Genomic DNA, 22,578 nt, shown 5'->3' on the forward strand with positions numbered 1-22,578 from the left:
TTTTTCGACTTTGATTCGTTCATTTATATTCCGATTTGATCTACGACTTCAAGGGCACCTTTAATTAATAGAACAACCGCTTGTAATAATTTTTCATTGAAGCTCTTTTCTCATATAAGATATGTAATCAGAAGGTAAGCACGAATACTATTATAACTTTTTATAACGATTTATATAATCCTGTAACGAAAACGTAAAACTATTACAACGATGTCCTGCATAACACGTAATACTTGATTTACTTTCTATATCACAGCGTTATTCGTCAGGATTAATAAATAAATTACATCAGCGGCCCATAATTGGAAGATTTCTGCTATGAATCGAAATAGGACAGAAATTAGTCGCGGTATACACATGACAAAATTCACGAGTGAAATATCGCATTCTGCGGTCAGAGATTGTTATCCTTAATTGAAGCGTATTAACGAACGCTAGCGAGTGAAATATGCGCGGAATGAAATTATCCACTCTTTATCGACCGAAAAGCCTAGTATAACAAAAGTTTTTTATTAATTAACGTATTCTGCTATTTTGAATAGTTTACTATACACAGCGCGAATATTTCTGAATAATATAACCGTCCGTTATTTTTACGGGCGCAGTTTGCATACGAATTCTCGTGTGTTTTTTCGAAAGAAAAAGCGAGATAATGCTCGTCCGCGCATAAAAAACCGACGAGCGCGCTAATCTGATTTACCGTTACAAATATCAGAATTTGCATTCAATAAGTCCGAAGTGTGTCGCACGGGTAGTTCGTATATCTAACGACGAAGGAAAATGAACGTTCGCTCGCACCGTTAGCATTAATCTCGGATTGAGGAGCCGTTAAAAATATATTGCATTTATATCCACCCGCGGAATTTCTCAAAACAACCGCATCGCGAAATCCTTATTTAAAAATTAATGAGACAGCTTGTCCTCGGCAACAGCCGTAGAGAGGACAGCGACGGTTTCTCTCTCGAGCTCGTTATCGGCCGCTCGTTACACTCGACGACTTCGTCGACGACGTCTCGCCTGCACCGCTGCCACATTCAAGGTTACGTATCTCTCCTCTCTCGCGGGTATATCGGCTCCGCTTTCCTTTTGTCCGAGACACGCGCGTTATGTAAAGGAGCTCCTGCGCGCCGATAATCCATAGTCTCCCCGGTATACGCGCTCGACTTTGTATGCACAGCAGCATACAATATGCGTGGCTTTTCCGAGGCATTTTTCTCCGAGAGCGAAGGCGTAAGGCGATATATTACGTGTATGCGCGAACGCGCGAGAATATGGCCTGTGTATTATGTGCGAGCCGTTGCCGCATTTGCATCATACTTTTATCGGATTACCTACAGCGTCGTGTGTGCGCGGCGAGAGAGACTTTCTAATGCGTGCTCTGCTCTGCTCCGCGACTCGAAGTGTCGCACGCTGCAGAGCTGCGCGGCGAGATCGCGAGAGCTAAATTATCCGCGCCTGACGTCGCTGACACGCGACGGATTGTGCTACGACAATGAGCTTTGCGGGATGAAAGAAGGCGAAGAATGGAATCCGTTCGACCTGAATATAATCTATTAATTAGAAAGTGTATAGAGATGCATCGTTGAGACTTTTTTTGAGGTTTTTAGACGAAAGTTACTTTTACTCTGTATCGCGATCGTAAAAGCTTAATACTCCTAGCACAGGACCGTAAATCATCAAAGTAGCCCTTCTCACCTAGAAATCGAGAAGCGTTTACGGCAAAATAGAGCGCGAATAAATCTCGACGGAATAAAGCTCCCAATCAGCGGTAAACTGAATTTTTTCGAAAATATCCTTCAACGGCAGACATTAAAAAGACGGAACATAATAAGCCAATAACGATTTACCGTTTCAGCTATACCCGTATTACGAGCCTATATACTCGCGCGCGACGACATCGGGCGGGCGTGGAAAATCGCGACGACATCGCGCACTGCGTGTGCCATCGAACGTCGAAAGCTCCCGTTACGCACATACACTAGCAGCTTTACGGACATTTACAGCAACGCCTCGTTTCACGGTTACGCTTTGCCGAAAAATTAGGTCGAGCAAAGCGATGTATACTCTATGTGTGTATGTGTGTAGTGTACGGGACGTACGAGCACGTGCCTTTCCAGCAATTAAAGACCAATTAGCCGTTTGCACTAATTCCATCATACCGAGAGTGAGCTGGATGCTCGATGGAAATTTAGGCGGAAAGTGCGCGCAGAGGCGTGTTGGATGTTGGATTTTACGAGGATCGTATAAGAAGGAAAAGTGCAATCGAAAGGCGAATCCGATGGAACCGAGTGAGTGAAATTCTGCTCCAAAAGAGAAGCGAGTGCGTTTTCTTATATTGCTCGGCTTGGAGTTGTATAACTAGTGCTGGTAGAGAAGGATGTAAAAAGCGTTTTTAGTTTTCGCGCACGCTGTTATTTGGAGGCGTTTTAAGAGTTAATAAAGCTGATATAGTGCTCGTTGGAACCGTTGAGTTTTCTGCATGTTCCCTTTTATTTACGAGGCTTGCTGTAGATAGTCGGACAGTTATTCGTTATTAATTTTATTTTTACCTGCAAATGGCAGCGTTTGGCTGAATCTCTTTTTGAAAATGATGTATTTGGAATAATTGAGCAACGTTTTTTGCTCTAAAGTCATTGAGTGCGTACATTCTATCGATGTAAAAATATTCTTTCTCAAGATGACGTAAGAATCACAATAACGCGTACATTCAACCTGCTCTGCCATATGCGAGCATCGAGCATCGATTTAATTACACGCCGCGGAAAGCAATAAAAAAGCAATTAGAGTACACATATTGTATACTTCGAGTGAATGGGTGTGCAATTTGCGGTTGACAGAAAACTGTCACTAATTATACACCGTTTCTCGAGGCTTTGCGTCAAGAAAACTAAAGCTTTTCCATTTTTCGCTCGTTAAGAAAGCATTTGCAAAGAAATATTTCAGACTCGTGCTGTTATTAAAATAGAAACTAGTCATTCGCATCGCGGACTCCATTTTCCATGTGCATTATTGTAGTTGCTCTTCTAATTACACGTTCAATCATTCATCCCGCAAAAACCATAAATTGAGCAAACAAAACATCGGGAATGTGCAATTTCCAGTCATTATTTTCACAATAGACCTCAAACCTACGTTATTATACTTGGCTACCATATCGGTAAGAAAATTCGTATTAGGAAACCACCATCAATCCTTTTCAATAGAGACACGTCCAATCTCTTCTCGACTTCATACCTCAGCACATGCACGTATATATAAAACTAATCACCAAAGATCCTATCAAAGGTCTGATATCTCGTACGGCACTCATTCTCGGCTGTTGGCTAATTCAATTAGAGCTCGAAATTCGGCTGCGGCGATACATTCACTCGCCTTATAACGAGCGGCGAAATAATATGATTGACGGCTACGAAAGGAGTTCAGTGTCATGCGAGTACAACAACGGCCAGGAGCCCGAGCGAACGGTGGCTACACGGTTGCGTCACGAGTGACAGTCGGTCCGATAAGACGTTCCTTTTCGAACGAATCAGACTGTGTAATTGTTGTGAAGTTGCGTTCGCGTATTATACGAGTCCATACCGGGGAGAGACGGCAATTTTGACGGTCAAAGCTTTCGCGGAGTACAGAAAATTAAGAGAAACGCGCGAGCTGTGCGCTGTTGGGAATATTCGATTTTAATGACTTCTCGTAGGCGAATAGGAAAACGCAGTTATTGTAGATTGGATTGATTAGTTCATAATTAGACTGTATCTGCTCGGTTGATTAGGAAAATAGATCGCGTTTGCAGTTTCGCTATTGTAAGTGATTTATTGAAACGGGAATTGAATTTATGTCGCGAATGATCGAAATTGATACGTTAATTTTCAAATCATTGGATCTGATTGATCCACGGAAGCCAATTTATCGTTCCGAGCTCCTATCAGAGAGAAATATTGAAATAACAGAGCCGAGTATAAGCGTAATTTATGGATTCAGCTATGTCATATGACGAAATGAATTATACATTGTGCAGTTTATCAAAGCTTTTTTACGAATCTCAAAGAGACCATTAATTCATATTATTACTGCTGCAGATGCAAAGGTTTACCGTTATTTGGATCAGAATTTTCAAGTAATTAAATAAAAATTGTCTTTACTCAGCACTATTGACCGAATCCCATACTGTCGCTGTCGTTAGGTCTTTGTACAGTTGGAATGCTGATATATTTATAACCAGTATTGTGACGAGAATAGCATTATAAATTCGCGTCAGCTGTTTATCAATTTCTATAATTTCGAACAAACTGGAGCACGCGTTGTTCCTAACACACCCAACAATTAACCTAAAATCCGTGCAATATGTAGTGCAAAATACATCAACGCAAAAAGCAGGCTACGAAACCCATGTTTAAAGCTCCAGCCTCGAAAGAAAAACCCCATCACCCACAAAAACTTTCATTGCCCGACACTTTATTCAATTAACACCTCAAGCATCCTCGTTAACTCCGAGAGCTCGCTGTACAACACAGCAGCTCGCAAGAAAAGTGCGAGCGAAAAAAAACGAGTATTCTATACCTCCGGCCTTTTAATCTCGGCGCAGCGCGAGCGACGCGTAACAGGTGTTCGAGGTCCTCGCGACTTCCGGCTTCGTCTTCGCAGTGCGCAAGAGCCGCTAAAACGGACTGCGGGTAACGCGTAACACCTGCCGTCCCATAGTCGCGCCGCTACACTGCCAATCTTCTCGTTTTATGTGTATACGCAGCTGTGCTACGCGCTCCCATATGTATCGTGCGTTATATGCAGGCATGTGTATATTTATTCCTAGCTGTGCGATAGTAACGTGTGTCGTATGGAAACTTCAAGTTTGTAATTGCGCGAGTGTATACGTGTGGAGGGAGATTGTATGCATCGGCGTGCGAGGAGGGCGATGAACTTTGATATGTTGTTGACATTAATGAATTTGTAACGGTGAGTGCCGCGCGCGTTAGCCTAGCCGAGTAATTTGAAAATTCGAGCCTTTTGTGTCCGCGCGATGCGGGAGCTGTTTCTTTTATGATAAGAAAATTGCTGGACTCGCGCGTTTTACATTCGTGATCGTACCTTTTACTGAATTTGAATTTCCCGGGCATATTTTTCCGTTTAGCGCGCCGGTAAGTGCTTTGGAATTTCTCTAAAGTTGCAAATTCATTCACGTTCTCATGGTACTTCAGAATTTACCTTGTATAGCATAATGCATGACACGTGAAATAAGTAGCTTCTTTTCCAACAGTCCAACTCCTCCCTTCAAACAAAGCCGCGCATACACCCGTTGTAATTTCCCTAAACGCCGTACGGCAGTCAGACTCGCCGGAGTGTGTAATCAGCCCCCATTGTGATGGCCTCCAGTCCATTAATCGAACCTAGCAGCGCGAAGAAATTCAAAAAAAGAAGCGACTACGCGAAGAATCTCACCTGGCGCCAATATTCAAATGATCCCGAATGCTAATACGTACTGGAGCAGGAAGTATATATCGCGGTTTCGACACGCGAACGCTTTCGCGTATATTTATGTGTGTGCATACTTACTTTTCGCCTCGTCGTCGCCCCCGCCGCCGCCGTCGTCATGGACTTCGGCAAATAGCCGCGGGATAGCGCAACATTCGCGCTATGTTGGTTTTTTGCATCCGTACGTGCTCAGCTTCGCGCTATATATTTACGATTGCTGCGGGAGAGGAAAAGTGGAACGCGCGAGATTCTCAACTTTTTTACGCTCCGGGGATTATGCAATGAAAATTGGTTTGTGCGGTTTGCCTCGTGGCATTATGTACGGCTGTTCGCGAGAGATGCTAGCGGATCGACGATTTGCAAAAAGAACGAAATATCTGTGATGTTATTTTTATAAGCTGTATAGTGTTAATTTTACCGATAAACTGCTTAATTTACAGTTACTTCCCCGCTCGCACCGCGATAGCGTACAGCATTATGACATCGTTATGACACCCGAGTTCTATTTGGGAGAAACACTTTTAATGACATAAATTATAATCTACAAGAGAAAACACGGAATTAAATACAGTTGCGCATACGACAGAGCAATACGACGAGGCTGCTCCCAATGGAGTTGTCGTTTCGAAAAATAGTCGCGATGCTGTACTTATACACACAAATGCAAGAAACGTCTGATGCTGACGTTTTCGCCATTTTAAGATGTGATACCTGCCAACGTATACAAGAAATCTCGAGAACGGGGACATTTCTCTCCGGGGATTGCGTGGAGTAGTAGGCTATTAATGAAGTAACGGACGCAAAAGTTGACTCGCGCATTTCTCCAAGACGACTGTACAATCGCAACACCGTTTGCGTACGTTTCGGAATGGCCCTTCTCCCACTCAAAAAAAAAAACTAGAGCACAGCAGTCCACGTATGAACCTTCACGATGTACACATCGCATTCCGCAGTGCAGGATAACTTACAACTCCTAATCATTCTCAATTCCCCTCGGGTACACACCCCGACATCAGCTTCCTATACCACAGCACACATGCGCTTGTACCTCAGCCATTAAAGTTCATCTGGCGAGCGCAAAACGTGCGGGGCATTCCTCTCGACCGTGACACGTTTTTGCGGTGCGTCGCTGTGTGGGTCTGACGTCTGTCCCCCGTGGCGTTCGATCATTTCGCGGGACAAACAACGTGTACCGACGTAATTGTGCCTGCGATGCTGTATAATTGAAAATTCGTTCGTAGGGCGGGGTCTACATAGACTTCATGAGTCACATGAGCTCCGAGATTTCCTGGTCTCGGAACTGGCTATTGTCGTCCGCCTAGACCCGCGCGCAATATTATTCCGAATTGCGCAGTCACGAGCGACTATAACTTGTAGTTTCGATTGTTGGAGCTTTTATGGCTGGAGTGACCGTTTGAATTCTTCAGAAACTGAAGTGTCGATTACCAGAACTACAAATCTCGAGGGGGAAAACGAGATGCAGGCTTTAAGCGTTTTTAATAAGCGTCGTTAAATAATTTTTGCACGTTTACCTCGCGTGCGAATGAACCGCTATGGAAATTTATGGATGATTTTGCTATCACTCAAAGCATCCCGCGCTGTTTAGCTTCCCCGGAACCAGTTCGTTCTGTTTCCACTTTTAACTGTTGTGTGCAATTACACAACTTCTATGTTTCTGGCCTGGTGCATTAAAATCAGCGTAAGAGTGGCCGTCATATTTTAACCTCGCCACATCGTATTTTGCGAAATGGCTAAATTATCGCAAGTATATCCGCGGAGATTATACGAAGACTCGTCAGACGAACGGTGCTAAATTGTTCGTTTGGAAACGATGACAGATCGGAAATTAAGCGAGGGTAAACAATTTTAAAGCTCAGGAGCCACGTTATTATATGCCTGTTATTACATAGCAGTAACGGACCACCAGAAGACTGTAAAAGTTAGCGGATACCTAGCAATTTGGGTAAAAATTGTCAAAGAGTGTCATCGGAACTCGTTTCGCCTGTAATTTACGGCTGCGTAAACCGTTTAATTGCCAACAAAGCGTCTTCCGAATAAGAGTTTTTAACCAATTTTACCGCGGTCTATTTATTTCCACCAAAGGTCTATACGGCATACACTGGCTATATTTAGTCAGCCTTCATGGGCCTTTTTGTATGCGTATCGCAGAGAGCCCGGCATAACTAGATCAGATCGGAGCGGAGGAGGCACAAAGTGCAGATTTTATCTGGCCTCCAGACTCGGGTCGGCTAACCCAGATGACTGGACGCACTCGTAAACACGTTGCCGCTTGTTGCGCATGTAGGTCGTCGCCCAAAAGCTGCTTCCACGTAATCTTTCAGTGTCAGCCGCCGAAATACCCCTTTCTCATATTTACACCGATAAGGTAGCAACCCCCAACAGCGTCAGCTAGAGACAGCCTCGTGAATAAATCAAAAGCCTCCGCACACATCCCACACTCCGAAAACTCTCACTATAGCCGTAATGATTCCCTCACGCGCGTTAAAATCGAAATCGGCCTCGCCCAATCCCCGCACGTGCTCGCGGTTCCCCACCTCGAGAGCAGCAGACTCCCTCGCGCGCACGGCTGGAAAAGCCCGAAGAAAGAAAGAAAAGAAGCGTAGGCTCCTCACCAGCGCGGGCATCCTCGCATCCATGCATGGTCGGCGGCGTAACAGTACTCGCGCGCTCGCGTATTATACCGTTAAGATACTCGCGAGCGCGGAAGCGTGTGTTGCTTCTGCTGCTCTGCTGTAGCATAAGCGGCTGCTGCTGCTTCCACCGCCGCCGCCGCTGCTGCTAATCTTCTCTCCCGCGAGGCAGCGAGCCGAACCGGCGCTGTTGCAGACAGACGCGCGCTTCCCTCCACCTTCGACGCATCGCCGCCGTCGTGCTGCCTTCGCTGGAAGCTGGGACGTCTTCTTTTTGGACTGTGCCGATGTGATTGCCGGTTTGGACGGATTCGTTTTTTGCTCTCGGTTTGCTGCAGTGAAGTGCGGATTCTTTTCTTGTTTCTCTTATACTCGGTGTGATTGCCGAGGGAAGTGCGAGACGACTTTTATTTCCAGAAGTGAGGCTGTACAGTGTTTTTATTTTTTAAACAGTTTCGTGAATACTCGATTCGAGTTCGAGATAAAAAAAAAAGTTTAACGAAAATGGCAAACAGGCCGAAGGAAGACAGGGAAGGTTTCCTCCGCGACTTCTGCTTATCATATAGATTGCAGAAAAGGATGAAGCAGGAAGCGAGCCAGAAAGTCGATTAACAAGTTTCTCCGCGAGCGGAGCGCATCTCTCCTTTTTCTCTCTCTCTTTCTCCTCTTTAGTACATACACACACGCGTCGCCGGACGTTCAGTAGGTTAATCCAGTGTATCGCGGTGCCAGATCGTGCAGCGTTTTTTCTTCTCGCATTTTACCAGAGATATACCTACAGCTCCGGAGGCTGCCCCGGACCGACGTCGTGCGATGCAAATCATTCCAGTGGTCGTCACGGAGTTCGGTTCCGGTAAGTGCCTTTTGCTTTTCCGATCGTCCCGGAAGCAGTGCAGTGTCTGGATATGCATGCGATTCCTAGTAGTGGTGAATTAAGATCGGGATGCATGCGAGATTCGAATTTCAGTCGATTTTCTTAGTGTTACATTGTTGGCGGGATTTCTACAATTCACGCCAGCTACTTTTTTATATACGATAAATAATGATGTTCGAGAGTGTTTATTTATTAGAGGAGATGCTATCAGAGGCCGATTGATAATTAACCTACATGGAGCAGAGAAAACGTTTTCTCGATTCGACTGGTAGTTTTCGTGTCTAATCTAAAATTAAAAGCAGGAAAGAACACGATGTATGTTTGACTGCTTTTTTGACGGCTCAATTTCCTTTTCGTGTTGATGACTTGAAACCAAATGAGCTATCCTCCAAAATTGTTCAATAAAATAACTACAACTACTATACAATTCCGCGAGATTTCATCGCGAGTAATGACGCGTAAACTTTAGCACACAAACTCTTCCCAGTAATAAAAAAAAAAAATCAGGCTGTCCTGCACGCAAAATTAAACACACAACAAGTGTTACAATGTAGTCCCGGCCTCAACACAATGTAGAAGCACTGCAATAAATTTCTAAAAGCACCCGCACTTCGCGAAACCGCGCAAATAAATCATTAATTAATCACCGCAACGCGTAAAAAGCCGAGTCTATTCCTGAACCGAGAGTCACGAGATGCTACGGACACGCATAATTCAGGCGCTCGCCTATAGTTCGAGGAGCTGGCGCGCTTTTAATTGGAAAAAGTATACAACTTTCCTTCGCGGCAAAAATCAAGGCCGCGGATCGCGGATTTAGAAAATCGCGCTCGCCACACGAACGCAGTACGTATAAGCTCGCGTGTGTAACGATTTTCATGCACCGGCTCGTCTTTCTGGCTGCTCGTGTTGCTCGAGCACTGATATCGGGAAGCGATAACGAGCCGCTGGAGGATATGGAAACGCGAATCGCCATTGGAAATCCCCGGAATTTAATAATTTGAGAGCTGCGCGCGGACGATTTAACGGTGAAACGCGTAATTTAACTCGAATTTAATTTACAAAGAGCAACCGCGTCATTCTTCCGTTTCTCAGCAGTCCGGCACTTACGGTAATTCACTTTAGACTCAATTTTAAAGAGGCGGCGTAAAAACGCCACGTAACCCCGTCGCGCAATCATTCAATTTTCCTCGCGCTACCATCAAAATCCAGAGCAGCCTGCAGTGGGTATACTTTCCTCAAAGCCTGCCCGTGTAAAGTCCGCGCATCGCGATGCAGTTAGCAACTAATATCATCCATAAACGCGGCCCGGCCGTTGAGCCATTTGCTCGCTGCAGAAATGTACGTATAAGGCCGCGCGTCGAAGTAACAGTCGCGCCGCTGCGCACGTGTTATTCGCGAGGCTGATGATGATGATCAGACCGAGAGCGCAATTAAGCGCTTGCGCCCCGCGTTTTACGACGGGTCTCTTTTTTTATCATCTCGGTCGAGTTTTAAAATTTGAACGCTGCAGTTTCAAAATTATCGTAAACCCGTTTGCGCCACGGCGTGTATATAGTAGTAATACTAACGAATTCTTGAAACGAAATCGCTGCCGCCGCATCCGGCGTGGCGGATATTTTAACGTTTAATAACAGTTATGTTTTTACGGCTGGAAAGAGTTTATAAGCCATTAAAAAGTCGTATTTGCAAATGCAACTTTTATGTCATTTCACGATGATACGGTTATGCTAGTATAACAGTTGTGCGGCCATTACATCACGACTATTATATTGCGATAATTAGAATACGCTGCAATTCGCGCGCGCGAGAAGAGTAAGTCGCAGCTGTTGCATTGAAAATAGAAAATTGAAAACTCAAAGTTGAAAAATATCGTGGTATAGGCTTTTTCAAATCAGCGCTGCGTTGGCAGTATGCGAGGCAGAAGCCTCGCTTAAGGAGCACGTATGCAAGTGATTCACAAATGCCTATTATCCGGGAGACAAAAGGGAAGCCTGCCACGGCATTTCCTCGAAGACTTATAATTCAGGCTGCTATTATTCCTGCTTGTGATTTCTGTATGCGCGCAGCTGGCTTCCGGCGTTAAATAATAAAAAAGTTAAATAACCTATTCGGATCGCGTACACTTTATTTTCTTTTTGCATATTAAAATATAATTAGAAGGCAAATAATGAACTATAAATGAGAAATAAACGATGCAATTAAGAAAACCACACTGCATGAAACGCGCGCAAAAACCAAAGCTGAAGAAACTACGCTGATTCTCGTTTTCGAGCTGCCGGTGAAATCCCCGAAAACGCCACGCTCCGTCTGCTTTTCTAGAGAGCGCAGAGAGCCTCGGTCACATGTGAGCGCCAATAAATCGTCCTGGCGCGGCACTCACTCACACTGTATAAATTTAACGGATCGTAATCGTGTACACACGGCTCTAGAAAGAAGGTGAGAGCTTCTTCAGCTCAGTGTAAATATTGAGGATTTCCCTCGATGAATTTCCGCGTCGCGTTGACGGGCTGAAAAAAAATAGTCCCCTCTGTTTGGAGAAAGTCGCGGTTGACAGCGCGACGGCTTATTTTTGAATCCGTCTTTTTGATCGCCGCTCTCAAGTGCAGCGCTTTATAATGAATTTGGTATCAATTCGGATTTGCGGTTGGGTCGTGGAGCTTGGAAATGAAAGTTCGAGCTGTAGGTTTTTATTACGAGTTTTTAGCTCTTCGATCGATTACGAGCGAATTCTGTTAAAGGAGATAAAGTTTTTACTATAACGAAATACATTTAATGCCAGAGTTTAATTGACCCACAAACCATCAACTTTTCATTTTCAGGTCCGATCATAATTAGATACAGCCCACGCGACCGATAGTCATAAACATCTACCCCGACTCTCATCAATACGTCAGCTCGAGAGGAAGACCACCCGCACCTACCCACAGCTAAAAGAGGCAGAAAACATGACCGACACGATGTCGTGCTGCGATGGTTTCCGGCTTCCTGCGGCGAGCGAGTGCTCGTTGCGCAGCAAGGCTCGGATCGACGCCCTGTTCGAGGACTCGCGATCGGTCTGCAGTTCCAGTTTCGCGGGAGCCGGACCTTGGGCCTCGGTACAGGACGCTGAAGGATGTTGCGCGGGTGACGAGGACCAGCGCAGGGTCAACAGCGCCGTGCAGGCCAGGATCGAGGCCATGTTCGCCTCGGTCGAGGCCGAGAGCTCGGTGCCAGGCGAGTGTGCCGCTGCTGTCTTACCGGTTCGTATATTTAATCATATTTTTCGAGAAGGATTTTAAAAGTGTGTGAAGATCGACGTGTGTATGACCCATTTAAAGTCATAACTTTCGTAAAGGCTTCTCGCGATTGTTGAACTACCGTAAATCAAAATGCTGTGGGCATACAGATGCCGGAGGTTTCTAAAAATCTGAGATAATGCTATAATGGGATCATTTTCCCTCGATATGTGCAATTATACAAAAGTTGCGGTAATGCCGTAGCCCGTAGCTATGTAGGTTATGCAGTACGTTTATGTGTTGTTATGAGTCAGAAGAATCAGAATATTACAGGCTTTTACGAATACGATTAGAATAGCGAATCTGACGTACCACCGCGAGTTATTTAGGTAAAGACTTCGTCAACGTCGCAAACCAAACCCGGGAAAATTTACATCGCATTTTTCGTAGACTACGTTACCGTCGTATTTATAACGCAGTTGACCGTGATTCTTTTGGACATTTCAGCGCTGTAACGGTTCCTCAGACTTTTGTCGTCGAAGATTTAAAATAGACAGCCCTACCTTCACGTGTTTGAGTTTTTTTTTTCGCGCATCATAATGAAAATATGAACGTAGTCTCCGTAACGGTATTCGCAGAGACAAACGTCAAACAAGTCATTTGCCTGAACGGTCTCCGAGAATTTTTTGCTCATAATTTATTACTTCCGTTGGCGAGTATATTTGTCACTATGAAAAAGGTACATACACTTGAAATCTTATACAAAAATACAATGACTGGATTTCCCAAATTGATACGCACCTATAGCCTTGGAAATTTGAAAAACAATCTTATGCAACGCACTGGCCACCGGTCGAAAACAGAAACAATATCAAAAACGCGACGAAGCATCGCGCGAGCGTCTATACATGCAAGCACGTGGTACTGCCGGCCGACGACATCACGCACCCGCCGAGTGGCTCTATGCACAGCTTAGCTAAGCTATTTCCACGTATTGTCATCTCCAACACACAAGCGCGCAGGTGGATTCGCACGCGAATCCGGCGCTTTTCACTTATGCTAATTTCGGCGTCGGAGGCGGGCATTATGCGGCGCATACACTTATAATTCTAATCTTGCCAAGTTCATCGGATGTTTTCGTTTAGGCTCAATTAAAAGTAGAAAAGTCGATGCGCCGCCGCGATACCGAGCGGCTATTTATTTGCGTAATGGAAAGTCAGATGTATGCTGATTTCGCTGGGGATGGTAATGAGAGTTGAGAACGTTTGATTTTGTGTACACGTGCATGCGCGAATTGTAATCGTTTGCGCGGTCGAGAGCCTTGTTGTTGATGGATGCTTTTTATACTCGATGCCGGTATTATTAAGTTCTGAAAATGTATAGAGACCGGCAGCTTACAATTTTCCAACCGCTAATAGACTTGTGCATATACTTACATCTTCATCTTGCATTTACTATCGACTTTCTCCGATTCCTAAACTCGCTTGTGCATATTTTTCGCTTCGCGATCGCGATGGGAAAAATAAAGAAATCAAAACCACGAGAGTAGGCGTTCCTTTCTATATTTAGCTCAAAATGCAAGGAAAAAATAAGAGGAGGAAGCGAGAAAAACAAGGCGACCGTCATCGCGAGTGAAAGAGCCGCGCGCGGCCCATTCAAGTGGAATGCGGTGACATTTCCATAAAAATGTGATAAAACGTTCCCGTTTTTCCTCGAGATACGAAGGATTTTGAACGAAGCTTTAAGCGCGTGCGTGCTTTGTTTTTATTTCTTATTTCGAATTTGGTGGGAGAAAATTGGCAAGCCTTATCGTATAATTATTTAAGAATTATTATAAATGAAAATAATTTTTGGACTCAATCGCGGCCCAAATTTACTTTCACTGTGGCTGCTATAGTGGAAAATCAACTTTTCCTGACAGGTATTTGGGAAATTGAAAACCACTTTTTCCGAAAAATACTAATTTAAATTTAGGGAACCGGTTCTCGTACTAACTAAAACTATATAAAGCCTCTCATGAATATCCATAAGAAACGAGTTTCGTAACTCGTTGAATAAAATTCACGAATATCATAATATTAAAAAAATGGCATAATAAAAGAAATAAATTAAAAAAAAAACAATAAATAACTGACCTTTCGCAATGGCATTACAGGTGAAGTACATGGGCGCAGCACCGGTGGGCGGCCGCGTGGCCTCGGTGCGCGGGCTTCAGGAGCCTCTGCGCCAGCTGGTCGAGCGCATCGCCGACTCCGTGAACGCCGAGCTCGAGGTCTCGCGTCGCGGTCTCACCTTTCGCACGAGCGAGCTCCACGAGAAGAACAATCCCTTTCGACGAATCGCCGTCTGGAGCGCGCTCAAGTTGCAGACTCGACGCCGGCACAATAACTCGGTACGTGTGCATCAGCGATCATATCTATTGTGTGCATGCATTTGATTCATTAGCTATGTGAGCTTTCTAATAGATATGCTGTATGATTTATATGCATTGTTCTGTGTAATTGGAATGGGTTCACTTATATGGTACGACATGATTAAAAGCAAATAATTGAGGGGTGTTCGATAATGATTGGTATTAGTAGATGAAGACCAGATGTGGTCAGACACATCTTTAATTAAACATTCTCCCTTTAGAACGCACAGGATCTGCTGCACGCATTCGTGCCCCTGGTAGCAGACGACCGACCGTCCGGTCCCTCGAGTTCCCTGAGCAACAACAACAGCGACGACCGTCACGCGGAGCTGTACCGAACGATGCGCGGCCTCGCCAAGGACGTGGAGAACTACCCCCCGATCTTCGCGGTGGTGATGCGTCGTCCTGGCGCTGCACGATTGCTCGAGTGTCACGCGTTCGCCTGTCGTTGCGAGGAAGACGCCATCGCCGCCGCGGCTACTCTCTACCGAGCTCTGCTAGCCGACCTGGAAGCCACGTCCAGAAGGCCGAGGCAGAAGAACGGATTGGGCTGCGTCAGCCTGGCGTCGGTGGCGTCGAGCGTCAGGGAGACCAGCCCTGGGTCCAGGAGGAGAGGCAGTTTGGACTTTCTGAGTAGCAGGACGGACGTGGTGAGCGAGAAAGCTGCTCCTCCACCGCCACCTCCACCACCAGCAGCGCTTCATCAGCCGGTGAGCCTATACGCTCTCTTTTATCGTATAAATGCGTTATTCGACTCGATAACTCAACGATTGATATCGTTTTCGACAGACGAGGCCTCCGAGAGTCAAGAAGCACTCGGTAAGCAGCAGCGTGAACACGGAGAGCGATCACAGTTCGTCGTCGCCCTGCACGAACGTCAGCGTCGTCGACAAGGCGCAACGTCGTGTGAAGAAGAACTCGGACGTCAAAGCTGAGGACGTTCTCGAGGCCCGTAGTCGAGTCTACTCGCCCGTGAGGGATCCAAACGCGAAGGAGTCCAACGCAGTGGCGAGGCGAAAGGAGAGCAATTCGAGCTCGACGTCCTCATCGAATTTGGAGGTAAGAATATTTCTTTGGTTTAACAAACGCAGAATTCGAGGACAGAAAGTATCTTCAATGCAATCCACAGCAAACCAAGGAGGAGCGGCGCATGAACGCGAAAAACAAGATCTACGGCAGCAGGAGTTCCCAGAACCTGGTGGCGTCGGAAGAGGTGCAGGTGATCGAGAAGATCTACAGCCGGGAGAACGACAAATCGTCGAGCGATCGCGAACGCAGCGGTTCCTGCGACTTCAGCTGCTGCACTGAGAATTCGCTCTACGAGAGCACCCGCATCTACTCCAAAGCTGGTAATCCCGGATCCAACGAAAGGGTCTACGAGGTAACCAGGCCCTCGGGCCGCTCGACGCCGAGCAGCCGCAAATCGACGACGGGCTCCTCCTCCGGCAGGCCGCCGGCGCCGGCGCCGAGTAGACCCGAGGAATCCACCCGCGCCGAGCAACGAGGGAGAAGCAGTAGCGCCGCGCGGCATCGGGACCACTTTCGCGACGTCGACAAGATTTACAGCCTCGAGTCCGACGACGTCTACTCCAGGGGCTCGAGGGACCAGAGGATTTACGACGTGACTCGTCCCAACAGGTGAATTTAATGTTTCAAGGGTTATGGTAAAAGCAGTGAGGGTAGTGATAAAATTAATTAAATATCAATTAACTTCCAGACAAACCGCCCCGTCAATTCGAAGCGACAACAACTCGGTGCGCTCGAACAAGCGCGTCAACCGCGTGTCCACGATGGACCGTCCCCTCCGTCGTCCGAGCGTCGAGCCACCCCAGCCACCGAGCCTCACCCAACTACCCTCCCAACGATCTCAACAATCGCAGCAGCAAGAGCCGCGTCAGCGCAGGAGGAGTCGCGCCGGCAGCGAACCTCCGATTTCGCGAACCGACGCTGCAGCTGCTGCCGCTGCCTCAGCAGCAGTGATACTGAAACGATCCCAGAGCGACCTGGACCTCGACAGAGGCGACCTCATGACGAGGGTCGAACTGCCCAGGAGGGGAAGCTTCCTGAAACCCGGTAGCGTGAGGAAGAGGGACGGCATCGAGGGCGGAGGTGGCGGTACTCCTCTCGGTTTCACGGAACTCTTCGACGAGTTCAGGAACCAGGAGGGACTCACTAGTGTCGATGACATCCTCGCCGCCATCATCGGTAAGTCGTATTGTATGCATGTATGGCTTAGAAAGCGCGGATTATCCGGCCGACTGAGCACGAGCGTTTCTACTGTGACGCAACCGAGCAAAAAGAATATAACTGTGACGTTGCAGCGTTGAAATGTATTATACATTCGCGTGTACTGCAACTCCGAGAGGATATTTATGCGGCGCTCGCTTCATTACGCGCGTGAATTTCGGAATATTCAGAAAATAACGGTCTGTAGATAAAAATTTCAAACCTCAAGCAATACGACGAATAATTATTCTTCCTCTAATCCGACTGTCCTATTAACCCCGTATCCCGCACACGCTCGATACAATCCGAATAAGCGTCGTAAAAAAGATAAAAAAAAGAATCGAGACGACAGCACAATGAAGCGAGAGCCTAAAAATAGCCAGACCGCACACGCGCGCGTGTACGCGATGACACACTTGCCCTATTACCTACCGGTAGACGCGAGATTGATGGAGGAAGCGCCGGTTCGGGAATCCGGTTGTGAGCTCTGTACGCACGTACTTCGAATCGTGAGAAGGCGGATATCTGTACTCGTGTCCGGAGATTTATCCCGATGCGAAAAGCCGTGTAGGTTTACCGCTAGGCTCTTCCTTGCCGATTGTCTCGCTCGACTGACTTCTATACTTCTTCTGCGGGAACCGGTTGGGAGCTTTTTTGAAGTGCGCCGATTACAGCGGGCTGATGTTAAAGTTTGATTGGACGCGACTCGAGAATGTAGCTTCTATTTATTTTATTCGAAAACTGTGAAAAATTATGACTCATTGTAGATCCAGAGGGCATGTCGTTCAACGACCTGAAGCCCCTCTACAAAGAGTTCCTCCTGAAGCTCGCAGCCACTTTGACCCAGGACGAGCTGTACCAGCGCTCGGCGAGCATAATGCGCCGTCGCCGAGGCCGGCCCCAGCGTCGCAGGTCCAGTTGCAGCAACAGCGGCTCTAGTCGGCCCAGTCTCCTGCGCCGGGCCATCAAGCGATCGGTATCGAGGCTGCGCAGCAGCACGAGCGCGCCGACCGAGTTCACCTCCGTGATCTTCCCGGCAAGGAGACTGAACGAGAGGAGCAGCTGCGGCAGCTCGTCGTCCTGCGACGCTATGAAAGGGGGACATGCCAGCAGTGGCTCCGGACAGGCCGATCGAGGACACTGTCACGGAAGCCGGAGCAACAGGGTGCTGGCGAGCAAACTGGGCAGGAGGAGGTCCACCACGAGGTGCAGCAACTCCAAGAGCAGGATGGGGCATACCACGTCGGAGGACAGTGACACGTGTGAGTTTTTATGGTATAGATTTTCTAACAGATCGCTCGCACTTGTACAGAACTCCGAAAGAGTAAGAAAATAACGTTCGATGTGGTGGGATGCAGGTAGACGATTCGGCCGGGGAATGATAGCAGCGAACCGCAGCAGCAGCGGCTACGTCAGCTGCAGCGAGTGCAGCTACGACTCCGAGTCCTGCACCTGCGTCTCGGCGGACAAGTGCTACTGCTCGTTATCCCGGAAAACTCCGCAAGGCCCGAACTCCATGGCAGCACAACGAGCGCCAATGGCGATGCCATGTTCGTGTGACACCGACAGCTGCTCCGAGAGCAACAAGTGCTACTGCGCGAGGAAGCCCGGGTTGATGGGACCCAGTCACTCGAGTCATTCCATGCAGCCCAGCATTCTCGAACAGCTGAGGCAGAAGGGTATCGTGCCGTCGGAGAGTACGCTGAGCAGAGGCGCCAGTCCGGACAGAACTAAGAGCACGAGGGGTAGCAAGAGCTTGGCCACCAGCAAGAGTCTGGAGTACTTGAAGGTAGGAAAATGTACAGAATAAATTTTAAAAAATTTACAAGACACTAAATCTCGATCGTCCATTTACAGGTCCGATCGTCGTCGGTTCGCGGTAGCACAGACAACCTCGCGCTGGACTACGACCTCTTCAGTCCGGGCTACCAGCACAACCACCCTCAGCCATCCAACAGTCGCCGCTCTTCTCAATGCTCGTCGGGCAGTGAAAAGGTACTAGTGGTCAGCGCTCGTGATCCCCAAGGTCGACTGATCTACGTGGGTGGCAGTGGTCGGGAGGGCAAAAGGTCCTCCCGACACTGCAAGGGCGGGAGACACGGTCGTCAGCCTACCGGACATCACGAGGCATTGAGCATCAAGAAGAGCGCCGAGATAGCTGCGGTCTTTGGAGGAGGACAGGCCAGGCTCGGTAGAAGAGCCAGCAGCACTTCGAGTCTCAGGAGCTCGGTCAGCTTGGAAGCCGGTCTGGGCTACTTGCCGTGATTTGTGTATAATTTTGTTGATGAGTTTTTGGAATGTAAGTAAGCAAGAAAATTGAATTCAATATCATACGACGCACGTGTTACGATTTTCTTCTAATCTGAATTGGTGCTGGTCTGTATGACACTGAAGATTTAGATAGGACGATATTTTTGATTAAGAATGTTTGCTTTATTTTAATTTATTTATGAAAATCGTTAAAGGAATCATTGCAAGCTATCTATGTAATAACTGAACATGAAGTGGATATAAACACTAAATCACAGTTACGAATCTATAACAGGACACAAGTGCAATTAGCGGTAATAATAATTGTTTTATTACAAGGGCTTTATGATAATTAACATTATTATATTTTAACTATAAAAAAACTTACAAATGTCTTACTGTGAAGTAAAAAGAAATTCAGTTGTATATTTACATAAATTATTAAAAAAATTGTTGACGTAGTATTGTAAAATATGTACAAAGTTGGTTTATTTACTGTTCAACAGCTTTTATATTTTCATTTTTCTTTTCTTCCTCTTTGTCCTCATCATTGTCTTCTTCTAGGTAATCCTTGTCCATTTTGTGGAACTTTTCCTTGTATTCTTCTGGCACTTCAACTTCCTTCAAATTGTCAAGCCCTATTTCTTCTTCAGTTCTAAAAATGATTGGAATAATAAGTTTATAATTCACGATTCACAAACTGATATTCACTAGGCGTGTAATAATCGAAAACTTCTTACTTGATCAAAATGTCAACAACGTTTTCGCAAGCTAATAAAACAGCTTTGTCTTTATCCCATTTATGCAATTCCCTGAGGATAACATAAGCATTATTGTCTCTGAGATATTCTCGTCCTACCTTTGCAGCACATAATTGGCCTAATGCTTCTAACAACATAATCCTAAAACACACATTTCCATTATTAAATCAAACCACATTTGAAAAATGCTACATTTATGAAATTGCAGAGAATATGTGTACCTGATGTCAGGATCTCGCTCCCTCTTTTTAGTTTCTGGCAAATATTGTAAATCTATAGGTAACTTATTATTTTCCTCATCTGTAAATTCTTCTGGTCCAGCAAGAGGTAACAATAAGTAAGTCACAATGTCAACATCTGGACTCATAAGCCATTCATGATTTTCAACATCAAAACAACAATTCCTTATCGTTCCAACAATTCCACCACGCCTTACATTACTCTCTTCATACTCAACAAAGGGGAGTAATCGTTGAAATACAAATTGATCTTTGTCCAACAAATATCTAAAAAATAACTCAACTTATTTTCTTTAAAAATACTTGGATAAATCAATCTGAGACTTGCAATAGAATCAATACATACTTTTGCATTTTCTTTGTTTGACTGAGATTACTAAAAACTGGTCCTAAATAATGTAGTTTTGCTCCTGTAGTATTATAATTATTGGTTGTAAATGAATTTAATAATGCAGTCCATGCTATCCCTGTTTTTTCTGCTAAAATAATGATTCTGTCAGCAAACATCTGTGGTCGTGTTATATTTGATAAAATCATGCAGCAAGGATCAGCTAATTTGCTATTCTTATCCACTATGTTCCTGAAAAATGCACACAGAATTATGCATATCTGAATACTTTCATCGGTAAGCTAAAAAATACTTACTTAAAACATAAATATATTAAGTTGTCACTCTTTTCATCATCACCGGTACACCTAGATGATTCAGAGATAATTAATAAAGCACTAGCTCCATCCTCATCGCCAGAAAGATTGATTAAAGCAAGCGATGCATCTTTTGCAATTGCAGAAGTTTCATCTTGCAACAGTAATATCAACTGTCTTAAAATTTCTGGAATACCTAGGAGCAATTCTCTGCCTTCTGGTGTTCCGGTAACACCTGAAAAATTTTTAATAAAAATGATTGCTGTAATGAATGGTAACATAATTTATAATTGTAAATTTGTAAATACCTAAGACATGTTGAAGTGCGACAGCCTTTAAATCTAATCTTGATTTTGGGTCCAAAAACGGACTCAATTCTCGTAAAGATTCCATAATTTGTTTACAAAGAACTGATGATATTTGTCATTGTAACCTCACATTTGAAAATGAAACACGAGAGAGTATCGCACGTGTGTTTCGTTTACGTGTATGATCTATATATACACATATATTACTATATATTGTACTCTGCTACCAAATGTAGGAAAAGTAAAACTCTGTCGTACCTACAGCTGCTTTTCCCTGATGATAAGACGTTGCGACTTTTAGACATGCGCTCTAGATGTCTCCCACGCGGTAGGTCGATTCTAACCTCGAAGTTCATGTTTACGTTTGCACATGTGACTGACATTTGTTGAAAATGATTGAAACTAAAGAAAAAGTGACAAGAATCGAAGATTTGTTGGGAGAAGGTGCAGTTGCAAAGGAAAATAAGGATGATGTGAATGAGCAAGAAACCACCGAAACAAAAACAAACAGTGTCAGCAAAAAAGATCAAAAAGAAAAGGAGAAAGCTAAAAATTTAATACCCAGAGGCAAACCAAAGTCTGGCAGAGTTTGGAAAGAGCAGAAACAAAGGTAAAATAATAAAAAATACTTATATAATTTGATTTTGAAGTAAAAGTATCACTAACAAATTGTACTCATTAAAATCAATAAATTCCTTGTTGGTATTTAGGTTTTCATCAATCGTTAAAACTCGAGGTATCAGAACATCACAAGATAAGAAACAGAAATTGAGAGAAGACCTTAAAAGGGTGAAAGAAATGTCTAGAGAAATCAAAGCACAAAAAGAGGCAGAGAAACTAGCTAAAAAAGAGAGGCGAAAGGAAAACTTGAAGCGAGAAAAAGAAAATCAAAAGAAGAGCGAAGTTGTTCAAGTTGTAAGTGAACTAACACTTGTATGTTTGTAAGCTTTATATTATTCTAGCTTTAAAACTAAACGAATAATTTTATTTTTCAGATCAAGGATACAGCAAAAATAAAGAAAATGAAAAAGAATCAGCTGAGATCAATAGTAAAACGAGATACTGTGAAGACATAAAGACAAAATATTATTTTTCTTAATTATAATTTTTGTAAAAAAGTGCGCTTAACTGTAAAAAGATTTTCAAAAATATTAAAACTATATTCGTTTGTATTTTATTATTGAGTTTAGATTATAAAAACTTGTATACCCAAGGAAACATTATGTACACGATTAATATTTTAACAAAACGATCGCTTTGAAAAATATAAAAGCGCTTAAACAATAACGCAACTAAACTTATATATTAGAAAAATATATCAAGTTATGAGGCACCATTTTTGACAGATTTTTTAAAATTTCTGTAAAAATATTTAATTATTGGCTCTTTCACTATCACGTATTTTTTGTTCTTTGACGAATTCTTTCAACTCACTTTTCAAATCATAAATCGCCCCTTCTCTTCTCTGAAAACGATGAAATTTATTAATAAAAGTACAGATTTTTTATGATCATTGATATTGAAGCAACTAAC

At 44.7% G+C, this 22,578-nt stretch overlaps 4 protein-coding genes across 6 annotated transcripts in view; 2 read left to right on the top strand and 2 right to left on the bottom strand.

Moving 5' to 3' along the window:
* Positions 1–8,225: 8,225 nt before the first annotated feature.
* On the top strand, positions 8,226–19,570 carry LOC100122230. The gene is made up of 10 exons (XM_016984568.2): positions 8,226–8,967; positions 11,808–12,227; positions 14,359–14,595; positions 14,838–15,326; positions 15,406–15,675; positions 15,746–16,254; positions 16,334–16,821; positions 17,610–18,104; positions 18,201–18,631; positions 18,700–19,570. Exons 2-10 carry the CDS (start codon positions 11,934–11,936, stop codon positions 19,105–19,107), a joined length of 3,621 nt encoding a protein of 1,206 aa, XP_016840057.1. The 5' UTR covers positions 8,226–8,967; positions 11,808–11,933; the 3' UTR covers positions 19,108–19,570.
* LOC100122242 (protein HGH1 homolog) lies at positions 19,435–21,420 on the bottom strand. The gene is made up of 7 exons (XM_001605795.4): positions 21,304–21,420; positions 21,046–21,231; positions 20,738–20,972; positions 20,439–20,672; positions 20,075–20,359; positions 19,833–19,994; positions 19,435–19,747 (listed from the first exon to the last, which is right to left on the bottom strand). Exons 2-7 carry the CDS (start codon positions 21,128–21,130, stop codon positions 19,585–19,587), a joined length of 1,164 nt encoding a protein of 387 aa, XP_001605845.1. The 5' UTR covers positions 21,131–21,231; positions 21,304–21,420; the 3' UTR covers positions 19,435–19,584.
* On the top strand, positions 21,406–22,559 carry Ccdc86 (coiled-coil domain containing 86). The gene is given in 3 exon segments (NM_001142456.1): positions 21,406–21,655; positions 21,756–21,960; positions 22,041–22,559. Coding segments are annotated over 3 exon segments (504 nt in total). The 5' UTR covers positions 21,406–21,437; the 3' UTR covers positions 22,122–22,559.
* The window catches only part of LOC100122270 (Fanconi anemia group J protein homolog), a 53,100-nt gene continuing 52,725 nt past the window's right edge, over positions 22,204–22,578 (bottom strand). For all 3 annotated transcript variants that reach the window (XM_008205687.4, XM_008205689.4, XM_008205688.4), the window contains exon 16: positions 22,204–22,510. In XM_008205687.4, coding sequence (XP_008203909.1) covers positions 22,418–22,510 — 93 coding nt within the window. In that variant the 3' untranslated portion in view covers positions 22,204–22,417. The remainder of the gene's footprint in view (positions 22,511–22,578) is intronic.

This window comes from Nasonia vitripennis, chromosome 3, assembly GCF_009193385.2.
Source record: "Nasonia vitripennis strain AsymCx chromosome 3, Nvit_psr_1.1, whole genome shotgun sequence".
NCBI classification, from domain to species: Eukaryota; Metazoa; Arthropoda; class Insecta; order Hymenoptera; family Pteromalidae; genus Nasonia; species Nasonia vitripennis.

What these genes read in the sequence shown, in the direction of transcription:
- LOC100122230 (XM_016984568.2), top strand. Translation starts at nt 11,934, where the DNA reads ATGACCGACACGATGTCGTGCTGCGATGGTTTCCGGCTTCCTGCGGCG. An exon ending in CAGCAGCGCTTCATCAGCCG is followed by an intron (nt 15,327 to 15,405) that starts GTGAGCCTATAC and finishes CGTTTTCGACAG; the next exon opens with ACGAGGCCTCCGAGAGTCAA. An exon ending in GACGTGACTCGTCCCAACAG is followed by an intron (nt 16,255 to 16,333) that starts GTGAATTTAATG and finishes ATTAACTTCCAG; the next exon opens with ACAAACCGCCCCGTCAATTC.
- LOC100122242 (XM_001605795.4), bottom strand. Translation starts at nt 21,130, where the DNA reads ATGGAATCTTTACGAGAATTGAGTCCGTTTTTGGACCCAAAATCAAGA. An exon ending in CGCACTTCAACATGTCTTAG is followed by an intron (nt 20,973 to 21,045) that starts GTATTTACAAAT and finishes AAAATTTTTCAG; the next exon opens with GTGTTACCGGAACACCAGAA. An exon ending in CAAACAAAGAAAATGCAAAA is followed by an intron (nt 20,360 to 20,438) that starts GTATGTATTGAT and finishes GTTATTTTTTAG; the next exon opens with ATATTTGTTGGACAAAGATC.